General features: G+C 50.7%; 2 protein-coding genes across 10 annotated transcripts in view; one reads left to right on the top strand and one right to left on the bottom strand.

The window, feature by feature from the left end:
* The first annotated feature begins 488 nt into the window (after window positions 1-488).
* On the top strand, window positions 489-6,452 carry il18bp (interleukin 18 binding protein). 3 transcript variants are annotated; one of them, XM_031897425.1, is made up of 6 exons: window positions 490-598; window positions 2,271-2,345; window positions 3,854-3,913; window positions 4,054-4,183; window positions 4,367-4,531; window positions 4,861-6,451. In XM_031897425.1, exons 1-6 carry the CDS (start codon window positions 574-576, stop codon window positions 4,898-4,900), a joined length of 495 nt encoding a protein of 164 aa, XP_031753285.1. In that variant the 5' UTR covers window positions 490-573; the 3' UTR covers window positions 4,901-6,451. The 3 variants fall into 3 exon arrangements, with proteins under 3 accessions (XP_031753286.1, XP_031753285.1, XP_031753284.1); XM_031897424.1 differs by having other exon boundaries at window positions 491-598; window positions 4,367-4,527; window positions 4,861-6,450; XM_031897426.1 differs by lacking the exon at window positions 2,271-2,345 and having other exon boundaries at window positions 489-598; window positions 4,367-4,527; window positions 4,861-6,452.
* Window positions 6,453-8,952: 2,500 nt separating this feature from the next.
* Window positions 8,953-20,251, bottom strand: part of numa1 (nuclear mitotic apparatus protein 1) — a 41,245-nt gene continuing 29,946 nt past the window's right edge. For 3 of the 7 annotated variants that reach the window (XM_031897417.1, XM_031897415.1, XM_031897416.1), the window contains exons 15-27: window positions 19,370-19,411; window positions 17,748-17,816; window positions 17,358-17,468; window positions 16,638-16,868; window positions 16,333-16,505; window positions 15,044-15,299; window positions 14,352-14,628; window positions 14,062-14,198; window positions 13,385-13,612; window positions 13,189-13,293; window positions 12,583-12,831; window positions 12,196-12,219; window positions 8,953-10,941 (exon numbers count right to left, since the gene is read on the bottom strand). In XM_031897417.1, coding sequence (XP_031753277.1) covers window positions 10,909-10,941; window positions 12,196-12,219; window positions 12,583-12,831; window positions 13,189-13,293; window positions 13,385-13,612; window positions 14,062-14,198; window positions 14,352-14,628; window positions 15,044-15,299; window positions 16,333-16,505; window positions 16,638-16,868; window positions 17,358-17,468; window positions 17,748-17,816; window positions 19,370-19,411 — 1,935 coding nt within the window. In that variant the 3' untranslated portion in view covers window positions 8,953-10,908. The remainder of the gene's footprint in view (window positions 10,942-12,195; window positions 12,220-12,582; window positions 12,832-13,188; window positions 13,294-13,384; window positions 13,613-14,061; window positions 14,199-14,351; window positions 14,629-15,043; window positions 15,300-16,332; window positions 16,506-16,637; window positions 16,869-17,357; window positions 17,469-17,747; window positions 17,817-19,369; window positions 19,412-20,251) is intronic. The other 4 variants (XM_031897418.1, XM_031897419.1, XM_031897420.1 and 1 more) reach the window with 4 other exon arrangements.

The following is a 20,251-nucleotide window of genomic DNA, read 5'->3' as shown; positions in this document are numbered from 1 at the left end:
CGCTATCGGGGGCTCTGGGTCCCATTAGTCCGACTGCAGTACTGCCCCCTATAGGCGGTTATTATTCAGTTCCTACTCGGATTCTTCAGGAAGGAGCCACTGGGAATAAAGCATCGAATCCAATTCCGACCTGAGTTTTACTATCGCCCGGTAATACATTGCAGCTATAAGAGCGTCGCTGCCACATTGCGCCTGGAGGCGCACCCAGCGCACAGTTACGGGGCAGATGCGCCCCCCCCCCCCCCCATGGGTACCTGCCCCCCCCCCCCCATGGGTACCTGCCCCCCATGGGTACCTGCCCCCCCCATGGGTACCTGCCCCCCCATGGTTACCTGCCCCCCCCATGGTTACCTGCCCCCCCCCATGGTTACCTGCCCCCCCCCATGGTTACCTGCCCCCCCCGTTACCTGGGTGCTGCCCCCCCCGCCCAGGAAAATAAATAGTGGCGCTAAAGTGTAAGTGAAAGTTACTGGCGATGTTTCTGTATGAGTCAGAGAGTCGGATAAATACCGCGCTGCTTTGCGTGACAGCCCCACTCACTCACAGAGACAGAGAGAGACAGACGGATCTACCATGCCCTCCAGACTCTCCCAGCCAGGTAAGCACCAGCTCTGCAAGGGTTAAACGCCCACAGTGAGTTCCTTTCCCATTGGGTTTTATCTCATTTATTTCCCCTCTTTCTTATTTAATCTGCAGCCTCCAGTTACCCTTCAGCAGATAGCTAGAATCTCAGCCATAAAGCAGGGCAGGACTGCTGCTTACAATGGGGGGATCAGATAGGATCTGTGCCACTGTGACAGAATGCTCTGTTATACAGATAGCTAGAATCTCAGCCATAAAGCAGGGCAGGACTGCTGCTTACAATGGGGGGATCAGATAGGATCTGTGCCACTGTGACAGAATGCTCTGTTATACAGATAGCTAGAATCTCAGCCATAAAGCAGGGCAGGACTGCTGCTTACAATGGGGGGATCAGATAGGATCTGTGCCACTGTGACAGAATGCTCTGTTATACAGATAGCTAGAATCTCAGCCATAAAGCAGGGCAGGACTGCTGCTTACAATGGGGGGATCAGATAGGATCTGTGCCACTGTGACAGAATGCTCTGTTATACAGATAGCTAGAATCTCAGCCATAAAGCAGGGCAGGACTGCTGCTTACAATGGGGGGATCAGATAGGATCTGTGCCACTGTGACAGAATGCTCTGTTATACAGATAGCTAGAATCTCAGCCATAAAGCAGGGCAGGACTGCTGCTTACAATGGGGGGGATCAGATAGGATCTGTGCCACTGTGACAGAATGCTCTGTTATACAGATAGCTAGAATCTCAGCCATAAAGCAGGGCAGGACTGCTGCTTACAATGGGGGGGATCAGATAGGATCTGTGCCACTGTGACAGAATGCTCTGTTATACAGATAGCTAGAATCTCAGCCATAAAGCAGGGCAGGACTGCTGCTTACAATGGGGGGGATCAGATAGGATCTGTGCCACTGTGACAGAATGCTCTGTTATACAGATAGCTAGAATCTCAGCCATAAAGCAGGGCAGGACTGCTGCTTACAATGGGGGGATCAGATAGGATCTGTGCCACTGTGACAGAATGCTCTGTTATACAGATAGCTAGAATCTCAGCCATAAAGCAGGGCAGGACTGCTGCTTACAATGGGGGGGATCAGATAGGATCTGTGCCACTGTGACAGAATGCTCTGTTATACAGATAGCTAGAATCTCAGCCATAAAGCAGGGCAGGACTGCTGCTTACAATGGGGGGGGATCAGATAGGATCTGTGCCACTGTGACAGAATGCTCTGTTATACAGATAGCTAGAATCTCAGCCATAAAGCAGGGCAGGACTGCTGCTTACAATGGGGGGATCAGATAGGATCTGTGCCACTGTGACAGAATGCTCTGTTATACAGATAGCTAGAATCTCAGCCATAAAGCAGGGCAGGACTGCTGCCACAAATACATTTTTGTATTTGCCCTCTATCTATTACTGTAATGGTACCAGTACCAGACCAGTAAGGCGGGGCACAGACTCTATTCTGTTACAATCGGCCCATTGTATGAGGGGGGGGGGGGGGAATGAAAGAAATCCATTATTGAGGCCCCACATACGGCCACTTACATACAGTTGGCACCTACCTCCTGCCAGGGCTGGGGTACAGTGACACAGCCTCCCCCCTTGTTACTGGCTAATAGGGGCCCCCAGTCTGCACCAGGGGTGCTATTCACCCCACGTCATACCCGGCCTCTGTTGTTTCAGGTCAGGGAATTCTGGGTACTTTCTCCCTGTTTTATCTGCTCCTGACCCAATGCTGCTCTGTGTCCCATGGAAAAGGTAAGGATGGGGGGGCGTACGAATCCAACCCCAACTGGGCCGGCCTTCCCCATAACTGCCCCCCCTTATATATTTATATATAGTGACCCCCCCTTAACTGCCCCTTCCCCAGTGTAACCAATCCCAACTGGGCCAGCCTTTCCCCATAACTGAGCCCATTCCCTTTATCAGCTTAGTCGCTCTTCCCTGTACTTTCTCTATTTCATTACTGCCCCCCCCCTTATATATTTATATATAGTGACCCCCCTTAACTGCCCCCCCCCCAGTGTAACCAATCCCAACTGGGCCAGTCTTTCCCCATAACTGAGCCCATTCCCTTTATCAGCTTAGTCGCTCTTCCCTGTACTTTCTCTATTTCATTACTGCCCCCCCCCTTATATATTTATATATAGTGACCCCCCCTTAACTGCCCCCCCCCCAGTGTAACCAATCCCAACTGGGCCAGTCTTTCCCCATAACTGAGCCCATTCCCTTTATCAGCTTAGTCGCTCTTCCCTGTACTTTCTCTATTTCATTACTGCCCCCCCCTTATATATTTATATATAGTGACCCCCCCTTAACTGCCCCCCCCCCCCCCCCAGTGTAACCAATCCCAACTGGGCCAGCCTTTCCCCATAACTGAGCCCATTCCCTTTATCAGCTTAGTCGCTCTTCCCTGTACTTTCTCTATTTCATTACTGCCCCCCCCCCTTATATATTTATATATAGTGACCCCCCCTTAACTGCCCCTTCCCCAGTGTAACCAATCCCAACTGGGCCAGCCTTTCCCCATAACTGAGCCCATTCCCTTTATCAGCTTAGTCGCTCTTCCCTGTACTTTCTCTATTTCATTACTGCCCCCCCCCTTATATATTTATATATAGTGACCCCCCCTTAACTGCCCCCCCCCCCCAGTGTAACCAATCCCAACTGGGCCAGCCTTTCCCCATAACTGAGCCCATTCCCTTTATCAGCTTAGTCGCTCTTCCCTGTACTTTCTCTATTTCATTACTGCCCCCCCCTTATATATTTATATATAGTGACCCCCCCTTAACTGCCCCCCCCCCAGTGTAACCAATCCCAACTGGGCCAGCCTTTCCCCATAACTGAGCCCATTCCCTTTATCAGCTTAGTCGCTCTTCCCTGTACTTTCTCTATTTCATTACTGCCCCCCCCTTATATATTTATATATAGTGACCCCCCTTAACTGCCCCCCCCAGTGTAACCAATCCCAACTGGGCCAGCCTTTCCCCATAACTGAGCCCATTCCCTTTATCAGCTTAGTCGCTCTTCTCCGTACCTGCCCCCTGCTGGTGAATGTGAGTATTTCAGCAGTAAAACTGCACTGAGCCTTAGGCAGAGCCTTAATCTACCCCCCCCCCTAAATCCCATTCAATACAGGGTTGCCCCGATTGTGCCCTTTCCTGCCTCACCCACAGGGGGGCAAATTCTCAGACCCAGGAATAATCTAAATTAAATTGTGGGGGACACTGCAGTGCGACCCCCTAACTCTGTCTCTCTCATTCCAGCTGTCATCAGGCGCCCCAAGATTATATCACCAAAGGACAATGCTGCCATCGCAGCCCAGGGTCAGTACTGGCTATATATCCATGTGTCTGGGAGGGAGCTGCCATACGGTTTCCCTAGACAATGACTTTGTTGCATATCAGTATATAATCACACGTGTGCCTTGCAGCTACTTCCAACCACTCCCCCTTTGCCCCCCCAGGCAGTGGCTGCACCATTACATGCGTGGCTCGCAGCTCGTGGCCCGACTTCCACATTGTCTACTGGTTGGCCGACAACAACTTTATAGAAGACAAGTTCCCTGATGGGAGGGTGTGGGAGGAGCCAGAGAGGTAAGTCCCAATGAGAATATTGGCACCATCAGTAACCAATGGGCAGAGTGTCTCTGGGGCAGGAGGGGGTTATGGGGGTGCCAGTATGGGGGGGGGGATGTATAAGGGCAGATGGAGCAGACCATGGAGACAATGAGACTCACAGGCCCACACTCCCCTGAGCTGTTACTCTGTTCTGTGCAGACAAAGTGCCGGCCAGACGACAGAGAAATCCCTGGTCTTTTCATCGGTGGAGGAGAAGGATTTCTCGGTCCGGTTCTGCTGTGTCGTCCAGGACCCGTCTGGTGCCGATATCAGGAATATCTCCCTGCAGAGGGGCCCCCAAGTACTTACATCCCCGCCAGGTAGGTAAGTGTGCGGCTGTTACTGGGGCGGGGGGGGGCACCTATCTATATACTCACACACATTATATATATATAATCAGTTGCGGAGAGAGGGAAATGAACAGTTCAGAATTTCTGCTCTTTCCCTGCTCTCATCAAACAATTGCCCCCCCGATCACTTGGGTACCTCAGTAGGCGATAGGGTGGCAGCGCCCGGGCGATAGGGCGGCAGCGCCCGGGCGATAGGGCGGCAGCGCCCGGGCGATAGGGTGGCAGGGCGATAGGGTGGCAGCCCTTTGGGAAGGGTAAGACTTTGTGTACCAGAAGCCAATGGGGTTTGTGCCCTTATTACAGAGAGATCCCACCAGGAGACCCCCCAGCCCTCATCCAGTGACACAAGGACATGAGCCAATCACAGGGACCGATGCATATTTACACAACAGGCCCAATGCTCAGCCCATCTGGCCAAGAACCTACACAGGGCTCCGGTACGTCTGTGCAGAAGGTTCTAGAACATCTCCGCTTTGGCCAGGAAGGTTGGACAGTTCCACCGGGTGAAAGTTGTTTTATCGAAGTTGCACATTTCTGAGTCTCTGGAAACGGTTACAGGCAGAAAGAGATGGAAAGTTCCGAAGGTTCCGTGTAACGTGTTCCCTCACTCAGCCCAAGACTTCTTTGCGGCTCCGGAGCCTCAGGAACAAACCCAGCGGCCGGTACCCTCAGTACCCACGGCCCATCTCATAACGAACATTTCAACAAACTTGTCTATCTCTCTGGCAAATTGACACTAATTAACTCTTATTTACCCAAGATGCTTTGTGGGTGGAACGTAATTGTTTTGTTTGGGGGGGGGGGAGGGGGCTAATGGTGGCCCCACACACGGAGCTGGAAATGATAAACTTTAATGGTATTTTCTTAAAGGTTTTAGCATCATTTTTGTTGGCAGCTGATTGGCACAGTTATAGGGCGGCACAAAGTGCCACATAGGATACATGATACAGTAGAGCCGGTTGGTACTGGGAACCCAAACCCATTATGCACAATGAGAGGCAGCGAGTACCGGCACCCCAACTACATGATACAGTAGAGCCGGTTGGTACTGGGAACCCAAACCCATTATGCACAATGAGAGGCAGTGAGTACCGGCACCCTCAACTACATGATACAGTAGAGCTGGTTGGTACTGGGAACCCAAACGCATTATGCACAATGAGAGGCAGTGAGTACCGGCACCCCAACTACATGATACAGTAGAGCCAGTTGGTACTTGGAACCCAAACCCATTATGCACAATGAGAGGCAGCGAGTACCGGCACCCCAACTACATGATACAGTAGAGCTGGTTGGTACTGGGAACCCAAACCCATTATGCACAATGAGAGGCAGTGAGTACCGGCACCCTCAACTACATGATACAGTAGAGCTGGTTGGTACTGGGAACCCAAACCCATTATGCACAATGAGAGGCAGCGAGTACCAGCACCCCAACTACATGATACAGTAGAGCTGGTTGGTACTGGGAACCCAAACCCATTATGCACAATGAGAGGCAGCGAGTACCGGCACCCCAACTACATGATACAGTAGAGCTGGTTGGTACTGGGAACCCAAACCCATTATGCACAATGAGAGGCAGCGAGTACCAGCACCCCAACGTATTGTACAGTAAGAGACAATAGGCAGCACCCACATTTAATACAGTAAGTCAGTGGGCAGTGCCCCAATCACATATATATATTAGTGGGTAATGGCACCCTATGTATATTATACTACCCTAGGGCCACCAACATGGGCACTGCTGGCCAACATGAACTGTGCGCCCAAAATAACCATCCAATGCACAAGGGCCATGCCGAATTCTTATAAACAGAGCTTAGTGATGTAATTATACATATTATAATAAATAATGTCACCCCCTGTTGTACAATATAAGGATATTAGATGTCACATGACCTTGTGCCTTTATACAGTCATGAAACTCCTCAGTAACTCCTACTATCCTTATATTGTACAACAGGGGGTGCATTATGCACTGTATCATTTACAGATATACAGAAACATAAATAAATTCCCTACTCACGTGCGATGTCGCTGCTCGGCGCCTTTCTATTATTTGCCTCCTGTCTCCGTATCTTCCGCGCTGCAAATACCACCGACCATAGGAATGAGCCCCATCAGGAGCCGTAACTCAACCCCTCCCCCCCCCCCCCCCAACCTGCTACAGCGACTGCACAAGGGTGCTGCTCTTTCCCATGGTCACGCGGGGGGATCCTAATAAGTGGGGTTCCCACTCACTGCAGGGGGCAGAGGCTCCTTGGACCATGGGAAAGAGAGCAGCCCAGAGAATCAGAGCTCTGTACCTGGGTAAGTACTGGGGGGAGATTGGATTCACTTACCCAGGGAGGGGGGGGGGGGGTTCCTGTCTGACCATGGGAAAGAGAGCAGCCCAGGAGCAGGAAGTACAGAGAATCAGAGCTCTGTACCTGGGTAAGTACTGGGGGGAGATTGAATTCACTTACCCAGGGGGAGGTTCCTGCCTGACCATGGGAAAGAGAGCAGCCCAGGAGCAGGAAGTACAGAGAATCAGAGCTCTGTACCTGGGTAAGTACTGGGGGGAGATTGGATTCACTTACCCAGGGGGAGGTTCCTGTCTGACCATGGGAAAGAGAGCAGCCCAGGAGCAGGAAGTACAGAGAATCAGAGCTCTGTACCTGGGTAAGTACTGGGGGGAGATTGAATTCACTTACCCAGGGGGAGGTTCCTGCCTGACCATGGGAAAGAGAGCAGCCCAGGAGCAGGAAGTACAGAGAATCAGAGCTCTGTACCTGGGTAAGTACTGGGGGGAGATTGGATTCACTTACCCAGGGAGGGGGGGGGGTTCCTGTCTGACCATGGGAAAGAGAGCAGCCCAGGAGCAGGAAGTACAGAGAATCAGAGCTCTGTACCTGGGTAAGTACTGGGGGGAGATTGGATTCACTTACCCAGGGGGGGGGATTCCTGCCTGACCATGGGAAAGAGAGCAGCCCAGGAGCAGGAAGTACAGAGAATCAGAGCTCTGTACCTGGGTAAGTACCGGGGGGAGATTGAATTCACTTACCTAGGGGGAGGTTCCTGCCTGACCATGGGAAAGAGAGCAGCCCAGGAGCAGGAAGTACAGAGAATCAGAGCTCTGTACCTGGGTAAGTACTGGGGGGAGATTGGATTCACTTACCCGGGGGGGGGTTCCTGCCTGACCATGGGAAAGAGAGCAGCCCAGGAGCAGGAATTACAGAGAATCAGAGCTCTGTACCTGGGTAAGTACTGGGGGGAGATTGGATTCACTTACCCAGAGGGAGGTTCCTGCTTGACCATGGGAAAGAGAGCAGCCCAGGAGCAGGAAGTACAGAGAATCAGAGCTCTGTACCTGGGTAAGTACTGGGGGGAGATTGGATTCACTTACCCAGAGGGAGGTTCCTGCTTGACCATGGGAAAGAGAGCAGCCCAGGAGCAGGAAGTACAGAGAATCAGAGCTCTGTACCTGGGTAAGTACTGGGGGGAGATTGGATTCACTTACCCGGGGGGGGGGTTCCTGTCTGACCATGGGAAAGAGAGCAGCCCAGGAGCAGGAAGTACAGAGAATCAGAGCTCTGTACCTGGGTAAGTACTGGGGGGAGATTGGATTCACTTACCCAGGGGGAGGTTCCTGCCTGACCATGGGAAAGAGAGCAGCCCAGGAGCAGGAAGTACAGAGAATCAGAGCTCTGTACCTGGGTAAGTACTGGGGGGAGATTGGATTCACTTACCCGGGGGGGGGGGTTCCTGTCTGACCATGGGAAAGAGAGCAGCCCAGGAGCAGGAAGTACAGAGAATCAGAGCTCTGTACCTGGGTAAGTACTGGGGGGAGATTGGATTCACTTACCCAGGGGGAGGTTCCTGCCTGACCATGGGAAAGAGAGCAGCCCAGGAGCAGGAAGTACAGAGAATCAGAGCTCTGTACCTGGGTAAGTACTGGGGGGAGATTGGATTCACTTACCCGGGGGGGGGGGTTTCCTGCCTGACCATGGGAAAGAGAGCAGCCCAGGAGCAGGAAGTACAGAGAATCAGAGCTCTGTACCTGGGTAAGTACTGGGGGGAGATTGGATTCACTTACCCAGGGGGAGGTTCCTGCCTGACCATGGGAAAGAGAGCAGCCCAGGAGCAGGAAGTACAGAGAATCAGAGCTCTGTACCTGGGTAAGTACTGGGGGGAGATTGGATTCACTTACCCAGGGGGAGGTTCCTGCCTGACCATGGGAAAGAGAGCAGCCCAGGAGCAGGAAGTACAGAGAATCAGAGCTCTGTACCTGGGTAAGTACTGGGGGGAGATTGGATTCACTTACCCGGGGGGGGGGGGGTTCATGTGGCCGGATAGGGGGAGTGAGTTGGCCAGACAGGAAGGAAATAATAATAATAAATACAGAGGCGGGGCTACAAGTGAGAGAACTTTATTTACAAAGCAGAAGAGAAGGCACAGCGAATGGGATGAGCCAGTTACAAGCCATGCCAGTTACACAAGGACGGAGCTATTGGCGCTGCGTATATAAGCGTGGCACCGTGGGAGTCACCCAAGTAACATGCCCCCCCGGTGGGATGTGCCCCGGCCCCCCTACCACACACACAGGGACGGAATCACTGGCCAAAGGCACCTGCCAACCAACCAAATTGGGCAGTGGGACATGGGGGGGGGGGCAGCCAGGACACAAGTGCAACAAAATGCCCCCCCCCCCCCCCGGCCACAATCCAATTGAGCTACTGCTAAATTAGCATATTCTAATTACTGGGGTGGGGAAACTGCTATTGGATGAACAGAATGGGCGGAGCAGCAGCACCCCCCCAGCAGCCACTCCCCTGGGGCCCAATACAAGTATATGACACAGAAGTGATATGTTATTAACCTGTGGCATCCCAGGAGCAGAGCACAGTATGTAGAGCGTATTTACAGCTATTTCTATAAAATAATCACACAGCAAGACCATGGCATCGGGGTAGCAGCCCACCCGTCGGAACATAAACAAGGAGGCTAAGGGGTTAAAACTCAAACATTCATAGAAAAAAAAGAAATAAAAAGCTGAATGGGCTGGGAGGGGACACGAGAGGGGTTGAACGCACAGGGGCTTGGGAATTGCTATGGGGCAAAGCAATGGGCCCCCATATTGCTTTAGGGAGGCTCCCATTGCTTGTGTGTGTATATAAAGCTACGTTGTGCTACACAGACTGGCCCAGCAGGGCGGCGCAGCACCACAGATACGAGCGAATGAGCAGTCTCCATTGTACCGACGCACAGAACCACCCAGCGAGTACTGAAGGGAACCGGCACCTACAGCTGCCACTGAGAGCAAGGGGGCCAGAGGGGCTAATAACTCTGGGCTAGTGGGGCAGAGATGGCAGAGTAGGTTAGACAGTGTCGGACAACTTATTACATGTAGGGGGCCAATTATTTCTCCTACAGTATGGGCCACATTACTCTATGGTGCCTATGAGCAGGCTGGGGGCCATACAAACCCCCCTGCCCCAGAGCCTCCAGCCGGGCAGCCCTGGGCTAGGTGGGCAGCTGGTCGGCTACTGACTGGACTCGCTCAGTGGGACCGGTTCTGGCCACAGTAAGGAGTCATAATGGGAAGAACTGAATCAAAAGGGGAGGGGTTGGATTTGATTGGTTAATGATAGATTTATGGGAAAGGGGATAAATAATTTAGGACAAACTTCAGACAGTCTTGTAAAACTACAACTCTCACATCCCTCAGCCAGCCAATAGAGAATGATGGGAAAGCTACGGGGTCTCCCGAGTAGGAGAGGAGTGGGGCCCCGGGGTCGGTTCGGTAAGGCATGCCGGCAGCCAATGGCTAGCTACAATGTGTGGGGGGGTGCGTATGCTCCTAATAAATAAAATGGCCACATTACAGAGCCACAGCAATAAGGCACTAAAGGAATTTGCTCACCCATCTGGGCAACAACTACCCCGCGGGCTAGCTACGCACACGCCAGGCAAGCCATGCATGGACCCCCCATCTGCAAGCAGTACAGCCCGTCCCATCCCCCCATACAAAGCCACGATGTTCCGCTTGGGATTCAGCTCTTCTCAGGGCAGTCGCTGCAGCCGCCCCCATGGTAGGTAGGTGGGTAGGTAGGTGGGTAGGTGTGTGCGCAGCCTTCAAGCCTGGGAACAATTTTGCTTAATGATAAAAAAAATCAAATGTGGGAAGTGGAGGCCGAAAGCTGTAAAAGGCATGACTTGTCACGGGTATGTTCCAATCCCGGCTGTCCGACGCCGCCCCACCTTGTGAGATTGGCCAATCCTTCTGGCAGTCCGTGGGTTAAATGCAGGGGCCGTGGGCCCATGGGACAGATACAAAGGCAGTCTGTAGGCGAGTGTCAGCTCTTCCCTCTACTTGTTCCTCTGATGCTTGCGCTCGAAAAACTACAATCAGGGGAAAAAAAAAAGAAATGAAGAACTGGATTGGCTGAAGCTACACGTACAGTCAGGGCTGGGGAGATGGAGGTTCCATCAACTGAGCAGCTGGAGACAAAGGACACAGATTGGCCAATCTAGAGGCTCGGCCAGTGGCCAACCTACCTGTGTGCCCAAATACAACTCCCAGAATCCAAAGCGACTGAGACCTTCCCTGACAGCTTGAACTGTCTGCCCTCCTCCCTACTGTGGCTAAAGCCCACGGACTACAATGGCGTGCCACGTGGCGCTCACATCCCCACCTCGTACTATTAGTAAGATCTAGAGAGAGTGTTGTTCTGAGACAATTTGCAATTGGTCTTCATTTTTTATTTGTAGTTTTATAGTTATTTTTGTTTTCAGTTCAGGAGTGATCCAGTTTGGAGCAGTTATTTGGTTGCTAGGGTCCAAGTTACCCTAGCAACCAGGGAGGGGTTTGGGTGAGAGACGGGTATATGAATAGGGGAGGGGCTGAATAGAAAAAGTTACAAAAAGTAATAATAACAATAAAACTGGAGCCTCACAGAGCAATAGGGTTTGGCTGCCGGGGTCAGTGACCCCCATTTGAAAGCTGCAGAGTGAGAAAATGAAAGCAAATAATTTAAAATCTTTAAGAATTAAATAATGAAGACCAATTGAAAGGTTGCTTAAAATAGACCATTCTATAACATACTATTAATTAGCTTAAAGGTGAACCCCCCCATGTATAGTTCCAAGAGCCACAAGCCGGGGGGGGGCAGACAAACTGTAAGAGGCAGGAAGCTCTTTATCACATATACAGACAGGGGAAGTTGGGCAAATGTGCACCAATCAGGCGGTTCCTCTATGAACAGGTCTCTCGTGCCAATGTTATGGAGCAGGAGAGGAAAGGCTGTACCGCCCCTTATGCAATAACAACACTATTCCTGCTCTGTGATTGGCCCATTGGGAACCCCATGTTTGCTAGCTGTACGTGAAGCTTCCGCTGGCACAATGGGGGTCAGTATTTGAGCAGCAAAGATCCCGGCCGTAATGGCTGCCCCTTCCCAGGTGCTGATGGGACCCGAAACCAGTGCAGGAGAACCCACTAAAAAGGACACCCCAAGAAGCAAAGAGGAGAACAGGAAGGGCAGAAATATCAGGACAGGGAACAAATCCACCCTACAGATGTACGAGACTGCAGGACAGACAGCAATGCACCTGTGCAGCTACCCCTCCCCGGCCACACCCACAGGCAACACCTACCTGTATCTGCAGCTCCTGCCCCACCTGAGAGGGATCAGAGAACATTATTGGTACCTGAAAGCAAATTGTGCCCCACAATACTGCCCTGTGTCATCACATTCAGGGGCAAAGATCAGACAACTGCCGATACACCGCACTGACTGCTTCCCCAGATATTAAAGGGTAACTATACACCTGGCTGACATGATCTCATTCAGTAGGATTATATATCTGTATACCGACGGCTCCATCGACAGGCACAGCATTATGGCCTGTGTGGGGCTACACGGAGAGGATATTGGGCAAAAATACATATTTTTACATTTCCGTGCCAGTATCGACTCAGTGTAGCTCCGCCCAGGCTGAGGAGCACATGACAGCAGATCTACCCCCCATCCCGATACCGACCTTGGTTGAAGCTTTGGGGGACTTTGCAGTGGAGGCCCTCGGAGACCGCCTGCTGGGTGACTTCCGGAGAGAGCGGTGCGGGGATTTGCCTGAAGTGCTGCCGGCGCTGCCACTTGCCCCCCGCCCCCGGGGGCTATTTTTGGGAGTCGTTTTCTTGTTGAGGCCTCTCTTCAGGAGGCTGTTGCCCAGCTTTCTGGGGGTGTTGAAAATGCTAAATGCTGTAGACTGACGGCGAGTGGGCTGCGCCTGCTGAAACGGGAGCAAAAGACTGTGTGAAATTCATATGAACATACCGCTTTATGGCACTGCAGTATTATTGGTACAAACAGTGACAAACCCCTAACTTCATCCGTTGCTGCCCTGATTTCATTGGTTTATAGGGACAGTGGCGCTGCCCTGATTTCATTGGTTTATAGGGACAGTGGCGCTGCCCTGATTTCATTGGTTTATAGGGACAGTGGCGCTGCCCTGATTTCATTGGTTTATAGGGACAGTGGCGCTGCCCTCCATCCCTGGGAACGTGAGAGCAATGGCCTGTCCCCTGGGACTCAGCGCACACAAGATGGTGTATAATGGTTGGTAAATGCATGAGAATTAGCAGCTCACCTGATGGCTGGAGTTTCCTTTGCTTTCCACAGTGGACAATCTGCGTGCGTCGTGTTTATCCTTTGGGGTCATGGGCCGAGGAAAGCAAGTGGCAGACTTCTTGGCCTGTAAGTAATACGGAAAGTTAGTTCTATAGAGCAGCAGAGCCACTAGCCCTTTAGCCCAAGTACAAACATGGAATGGCAAAGCTGCTCACTTCTGGGGTGTCTGGGCCAAGGTGAGACTCCTCGGACACGCGCTTCATCTGCTGCCTGGTGCTGATGCTGGGTCCCCTCATATGTTCAGAGGCAGCCAAGCTCATTCTGCGGGTACTGCCTGTGGACTCTTGTATCTGGGAGGGCAGCATGGTGGCTCTCCTGAGCGTCTCTTTAGGGTCTCCCAACTTGACCTCTTCATCGGTAATGGTGGAGCTTAAGAGTGACGGCTGAAAATGGATTGTGTGTTTTAGTTTAACAATTAACTTGATAAATTGCCCTAAAAACTCTTGCGACACACAGTGCTGATCCAAGCAATCAAGTCTCGCACTCCCATTGGTATTAAAGGTCCCCATACACTGGCAGATCTGCTTCCTTGCCGATCTTCTCCCGATACCCCCACCTACAGGATTTACGACGGGCATAGGTAAAGATTTTCTAGCCTGCCCGATCGAGATCTGGCCGATTTCAGGACAGATATCAGTCGGGCAGGCCCATCGGAAGTGCCCATACACGGGCCGATTAGCTGCCGAATTGGTCTAAGGGACCCATATCGGCAGCTAGAATCGGCCCGTGTATGGGGGGGCCTTAACCCTAGGGATGCTCTACCCCTACCCAAAGACAGCAGCCGTGCAGCTAAAGATATGCCCAGTACTTGTGCAATAGAACAGATACGCACCCTGGACTCCAGTGGGTAGGAAGTCTTGAGGTGGGGTGGGCAGGCCTTGTTCCGGGCCTGCAACTCAGCGATCCGGTTCCAGTCTTCCTGTGGGTCTGGCTCATCCTGGCACGTGCTCATGTAGAAACTGCTTCGGCCTGAAAGGAACAACATGGGGCTGAGGCTGCGGGGTTGTTATCACACACAGGGTGCAGGTATGGGGGAAGCATACAGAGCTGTTGGAGTGAGTTCTGTAAGGGGGCTATAGAGAACAGACTACACATCAGGCACGTAAGGGAACAGGCAACTACCTCCAGTTTGTGAAAGCCTTGCAGATCTACGCGTGGGGGGTCGGTAACCAGGTAAATTCATCAATACGGAGTTATTAAAGCTGTCATCAGAGAACTGTTCTGTCTTGGCCAGGGATTCCTGGGATGGGAGGCTGGCCAGGGCTGGGGCAGAAACCGCTGCCTGAGGACGCCCAGGCCTCCGGGGCTTCTGCTGGTGGAGACTCTGATAGGACGGAGCGGAGCGCAGGCTGTAGAATGACGTGTTGGCACTCTCTGCTTCCGGTTCCTCCTTTGTCTTCTGAAATGAAACCATAATGCAAATTTAATGGACACCCTACTCAAGACATGAATTCTTTCCCAATAACATTAGGAGAAATATCAATGTAAGAACCCTCGGCACTGACCAATATCTCCATCTGGGGGAACACAAGAAGCAGTGACCTGAGCAATGATTGGTTTGAGGTATGGAATCTCCAATATGGCAGCCAGTATGTTTGAAACTAATCCAGTTCTCAGTGAGGGCTGTTCCTAGGGCTCCCAGACCAAATGGAGATGGCTCGGCCCCCAGGATGTGGCATTGGACATAAGCTACAAAGTGCCACTATCTCCCATGCTGACTGTCACCATGGTGACTTCTGGGCCCCACATTGGCAACTGCTCTGCTCCCTGACTCAAAGCCCCCGATTCCCCCCACGCCGACACTTTCTCCTTACCTTGGTCATTGTGATGTTAATGATCTGGGTGGTGCGTCTCCTTGCAGACCGCGTTTTCTTGCTGGAGTCTAGGGACAGGTCCCCAATGGAACCAAGGCTACTTTCCAGTTTGGACTGTGCCCGGGTTGGAATAGGTGTGAAGTAGAGGCTTTCCAGAGACTCCACCTTTTTGGGCAGTTGGCCTGTGGTAGGAGACTCCATGCTGCTGGCATGTACTGACGATGTGGCAGGTTCCTCGTTGCAGCGGCCATTCTTACTGTGATAAATAAAATGCATATATTAGGGTACATTTCTGGTGGGTCAGGGACACACACAGCATTTGTTTTTGAAAATTGATCAGCTTTTCATGTCTAAAATGCATCTCTGCTCAAATGAACTTATGTTCTATCCTTGCTTTAACGGCAGATTTGGGTGTGCAGAAAGATGAGCTATTGCTCCAATGCTTTACTGCCCCCTAGCTGCAAGACTCAGCCAGCCAAGTGTCTTGTACATATTCCTATTTGTTTATTTGGCTACTATATAATGTCAGTATCTGCTGCACTGCATACAAAACAGTACAGACAGGAGGAACCAGCATTACATAAATATAGTCACAATAAATGCCACATTCAGAGAGACATATGAAGCTGTAGCCAGGCCCGGACTGACAAGCTGTGGGTTCTGGCAAATGCCATAAGGGCTGCTGTAAGATGCCAGACACTCACTATTATTGGGCCTCTGTGTACATTAAATGACGGGGCCCATTATGAATCCCAGTCCGGACCTGGCTGCAGGTTTCTGCCCTGTACAGCTTACAATCCGACTGCCTTTATCACATTAGTAAAGTAGCAGTGCTGCAGGTCTCGAGTAATAGAATAATAGGGAGGGAGGACTGCTATTAGCAGTTACACAGGGCCCGAGGGGCCATCCAGGACTACTGGAAAGAAGGCAAAGTAGGGAAGCATAAAGGGTTCCCCAGAAGCTAACACCCCAGGGTGTGCTCGGAGCAGAAGCTACATCTGAAGGGACCGGGTGCATCACTAGATGGTGTAAATTTTAATGAATAAGATTTACTTTCACGCTGGCACATATCTCCCTGTTTCTCTTAGTCAAGGAATAAGCAATCTTCCTTAGCAAAGAGTTAGCGCAGGACTGAACCAAACTGAAAGTAATGCCCTGGGGCAGAACATCTCAGCTGGCACATTTATCTGCTCACACACAGGAGTTCCTTTAAGCGAATGGAGAGACGGGAGAAGTGAAAGCTACCCATGGGTACAAGGTACCTGTTACACAGAATAATAGCCTCTCACCTTGTTGAGTTCAAAAGCTGGTCATCCTCAAAGCTCAAGTCCAGGCTGTCTATACTGACATCTGCATGGCTCCGTGTTACACGGGGGGCTCCGAAAGTTTCCCGACTCTTCATGGAATCCGTGGCCAACTGGAACTTCCCCAGGTCTCGCAGCTGCCGGTCGGCATACTCCACCTGACAATTAGAACAGGGCACCTTTAAGCAGAAGGCAGGAGAACCCATTCTGTGCACAGTGGCTATATATATTTATGTACTGATCTCTCCATACTCCGGCCTTATTGGGCCTTTTATTTGCTCAGCTCGTACCTGGGCCTCCAGACTCCTAACCCGATTGGACAGGTTCTTGCAGTTTTGCTCTGCCTCTTTGTTCTGTAGCAGCGAATGCTGTAGCTCCTTACTGAGCTGCTCAGACTCTGCCTTTAGATCTACGTTCTCCTTGCGCAGATGTTCCTGCTCTCTAATGTGGCTTTGCAGCTCCTCGCTTAGCTCCTGGTTCTGCTTCTTCTTGGCATCGTAATACAGCTTGGCTTTCTCCATCTGATGGCACCAAACACAGAGAGAGCTCAGCAGTGATCTTATGCACAGTGCTACACGCTGCCCTGGGGCAGAATGTGCAACGACACTCGGGTGGCTCTAGATCAATGTTCCCCAACCAGTGGCTCAGGGGCAACATGTTGCTCCCCAACCCCTTGGATGTTGCTCCCAGTGGCCTCAAAGTTGGTGCCCATTTTTGAATTTCTGACTTGTAGGCATAAAGACCATGTGTACTGCTAAACAGAGCCGCTAGTAGTCTGCCGGTCCACATTGGGCTACTAATTAACCAATCCTTATTGGTCACCTACTAGGAGAGTTATTGTGCTTGTGTTGCTCCCCAGGTGTTTTTTTTATTAAAGTGTTGCTCATGGGTACAAATAGGTTGGGGATCCCTGCTCTAGATGGTTGGGAACCTGCCGAGTAACCCTTAGCTTATCACTGCCTGCAGACTATTCCTAAGGAGACGATGATTTCCTGAGCAGGGGCACTTACCTGAGCTTTGTAATGTTCCACGGCCTGAGTCTGCTGTTCCACCTGGGACTCCAACTCCACCACTCGCTTCTGAGCCTTCTCAGCCTCCTCATGAGTCTCACCTTCCTGCTGCTGTATCAGGGGACAAAGGAAAAGGGAGTGAGCGCTCGGTTCCGGGCTGATCCACTTGACCAGCACAAAGGCCAATACAAGAAGGCCATACATAGTTACATAGGGTTAAAAAAAGACCATCAAGTTTAGCCCTTCCAAGTAAAGCCAGCACCCACAACCTATACTGACCAATCTATACACTCACATACAAAAGCTATATATACCACCACTAATACTAACTGTAGATATTAGTATCACCATAGCCTTGGATATTCTGCTTGTTCAAGAACTCATCCATACCTTCAGCTTGTGCTGCTGGCTCCGTAAGGCCTTCTCCTGCTGGCTCAGCTGCTTGTTCAGCTCCTGCACCTACAGAGAAACCACTCAGAATCTGACTCTCTGCACGGACTACATATCAAGTTCAGTCATTGAGGGAGAGAGAAATACAAACAAAGGACAAGGCCTGAGTGCCATACACATGGATTATAATGCACACCCACAGACTCCATGTGCACCACCAAGTTACTCTCTGCTATAGAATATGTTTATGCTATTGACAGACTCCCATAACAAGTTCTTTCAGTCCTATGAGTGCTTAATGATTTGGACACCCCCAGAGTGACACAAAGAGACGACACAATGTGGTGGGAGAAGGATATTGCTGTGAAAGAAGGTGCCAAGCAGAACATGGTTAGGCCGGGCTTAGTAGGGCCGGGCAGCAGCAGCAGAGATTACAACTAGGGATGCACTAAATCCAGGATTCGGTTTAGGATTCGGCCAAGATTCAGCCTTTTTTCAGAAGGATTCGGATTTGGCCCAATCCATGCTTCTGGCCAAACTGAATCCAAATCCCTAAAATCATGTGACTTTTTGTCACAAACACAGAAATCAAAAACTTTTCACTGTGCACGTCTGTCTTTACCCCTTAGTTATCTTAATTGGCATAAGCAAATTCATATTAGGTACAGGTTTTGGCTGAATCTTACGCAAAGGATTTGGGGTTCGTCCGGATCCTAACATAGTGGATTCCGTGCATCCCTAATTACAGCCATATGGCAGCTTTCATTGCAAACTGTTTGCCTCATACACAGATCAGACCGTTCATTGTTGTTGGCTTGGGGTCTTTTAGTAAACACTTGGCAGTGAATCAGAAAGCAGATATGGGATATAACCATTAGCTTCTTTTCTACCTGGCAGCTAGAATCTATTGCCCTAGAATGCTGAATGACTTATTTTATTGAATTCATCTTCCATTGGTTGCTAGGATCAGTAACATAGCAACCAGTGGCAATGGGCAGTACAAGAAAGCTCAATAGAAATGTAAAGATGAAGACCTGGTTGCAGAAGTCGTTTTAGAAATGCAATTTAACACTGTATTTATACATTTGTTCTGCTGGTTTCATACCTCCGGCACATACAGAGGGTCAGCTCTTGGGTTTAAAGCACTTAGTGTAGTGCAGAAGAGGGGACTAGGGTGCACAGGGGGCACTCAGCCAGCAGGGTTCATTGTACAAGCATCATTGTGGGTTGTGCCGGGAGCAGCACTATATAAAGAATAATAAATTAGGAGCAATTACTGGGGGAGCAGCACGTTCTATGGTGGTTGGGAAGCAGAAGAGGCCACAGAAAGGGAAGGGTTAACCTGCACGGCAGAACAGAGAAATCTACACAGGGGAACTCGCTTCCCAGCAAAATCCATTACCCTGAGAGTGAGCGAAGACTCTCCGACAGCACAAGCATTAGGGGAATGGCGCCTCCGTTCCGTGCTTGTACCAGATCCTGCGTGCTGCCGCATCCCTTGGGCAAACAGTTCACAAGGAAAACAGAGAGGCCACAGTTGGTGGTGTATAAGGGGGGTGAGTAAGCGGCATGCACCGTCACCGTTTGAGTAGCTGGAGACGAGAGTTGCTTATGGGCATTACCTGCTCACTTTGCTCTTTCTTTGCCGCCTCCAGCTCTTGCACCTGCGATGGTATTAACCAGAGACATTTACTCTACGTGGCTATGGCTTTGCCCTTACAGAGCAGCACAGTAAGTACGGCTAGGGGGGCTACTGGCTAGGGTAAGCATCTACTGGGGTAATGTAAGAAAAGGCACAGGAGCAGTAACCCATAGCAACCAATCAGCGGGGTGAATTTACTGGTCTCCTGTTTAAAAGCAAACATTTTATGGGTTGCTATGGGTTACTGCTCCTGGGCAAACTTAGTGCCTGTTATTACATATGTGGGTAAGCTTGCTAATGTGCAGTAACTCATAGCACCCAATTAACAGGTAGCATGTTCTAGTCACCTGTTTATTGGTTGCTATGGGTTACTGCACTTAGGCAGGCCTGTTATTACATATAGGGGTAAGCTTGCTAATGTGCAGTAACCCATAGCACCCAATTAACAGGTAGCATGTTCTAGTCACCTGTTTATTGGTTGCTATGGGTTACTGCACTTAGGCAGGCCTGTTATTACATATAGGGGTAAGCTTGCTAATGTGCAGTAACCCATAGCACCCAATTAACAGGTAGCATGCTCTGGACACCTGTTTATTGGTTGCTATGGGTTACTGCACTTAGGCAGGCCTGTTATTACATATAGGGGTAAGCTTGCTAATGTGCAGTAACCCATAGCACCCAATTAACAGGTAGCATGCTCTGGACACCTGTTTATTGGTTGCTATGGGTTACTGCACTTAGGCAGGCCTGTTATTACATATGTGGGTAAGCTTGCTAATGTGCAGTAACCCATAGCACCCAATTAACAGGTAGCATGTTCTGGTCACCTGTTTACAAGGAAGCATCTTATTGGTTGCTATAG

The sequence above is a fragment of the Xenopus tropicalis genome, chromosome 2, assembly GCF_000004195.4.
Source record: "Xenopus tropicalis strain Nigerian chromosome 2, UCB_Xtro_10.0, whole genome shotgun sequence".
In the NCBI taxonomy this organism is placed as follows: domain Eukaryota; kingdom Metazoa; phylum Chordata; class Amphibia; order Anura; family Pipidae; genus Xenopus; species Xenopus tropicalis.
This window is presented reverse-complemented; position numbering and strand designations above follow the sequence as displayed.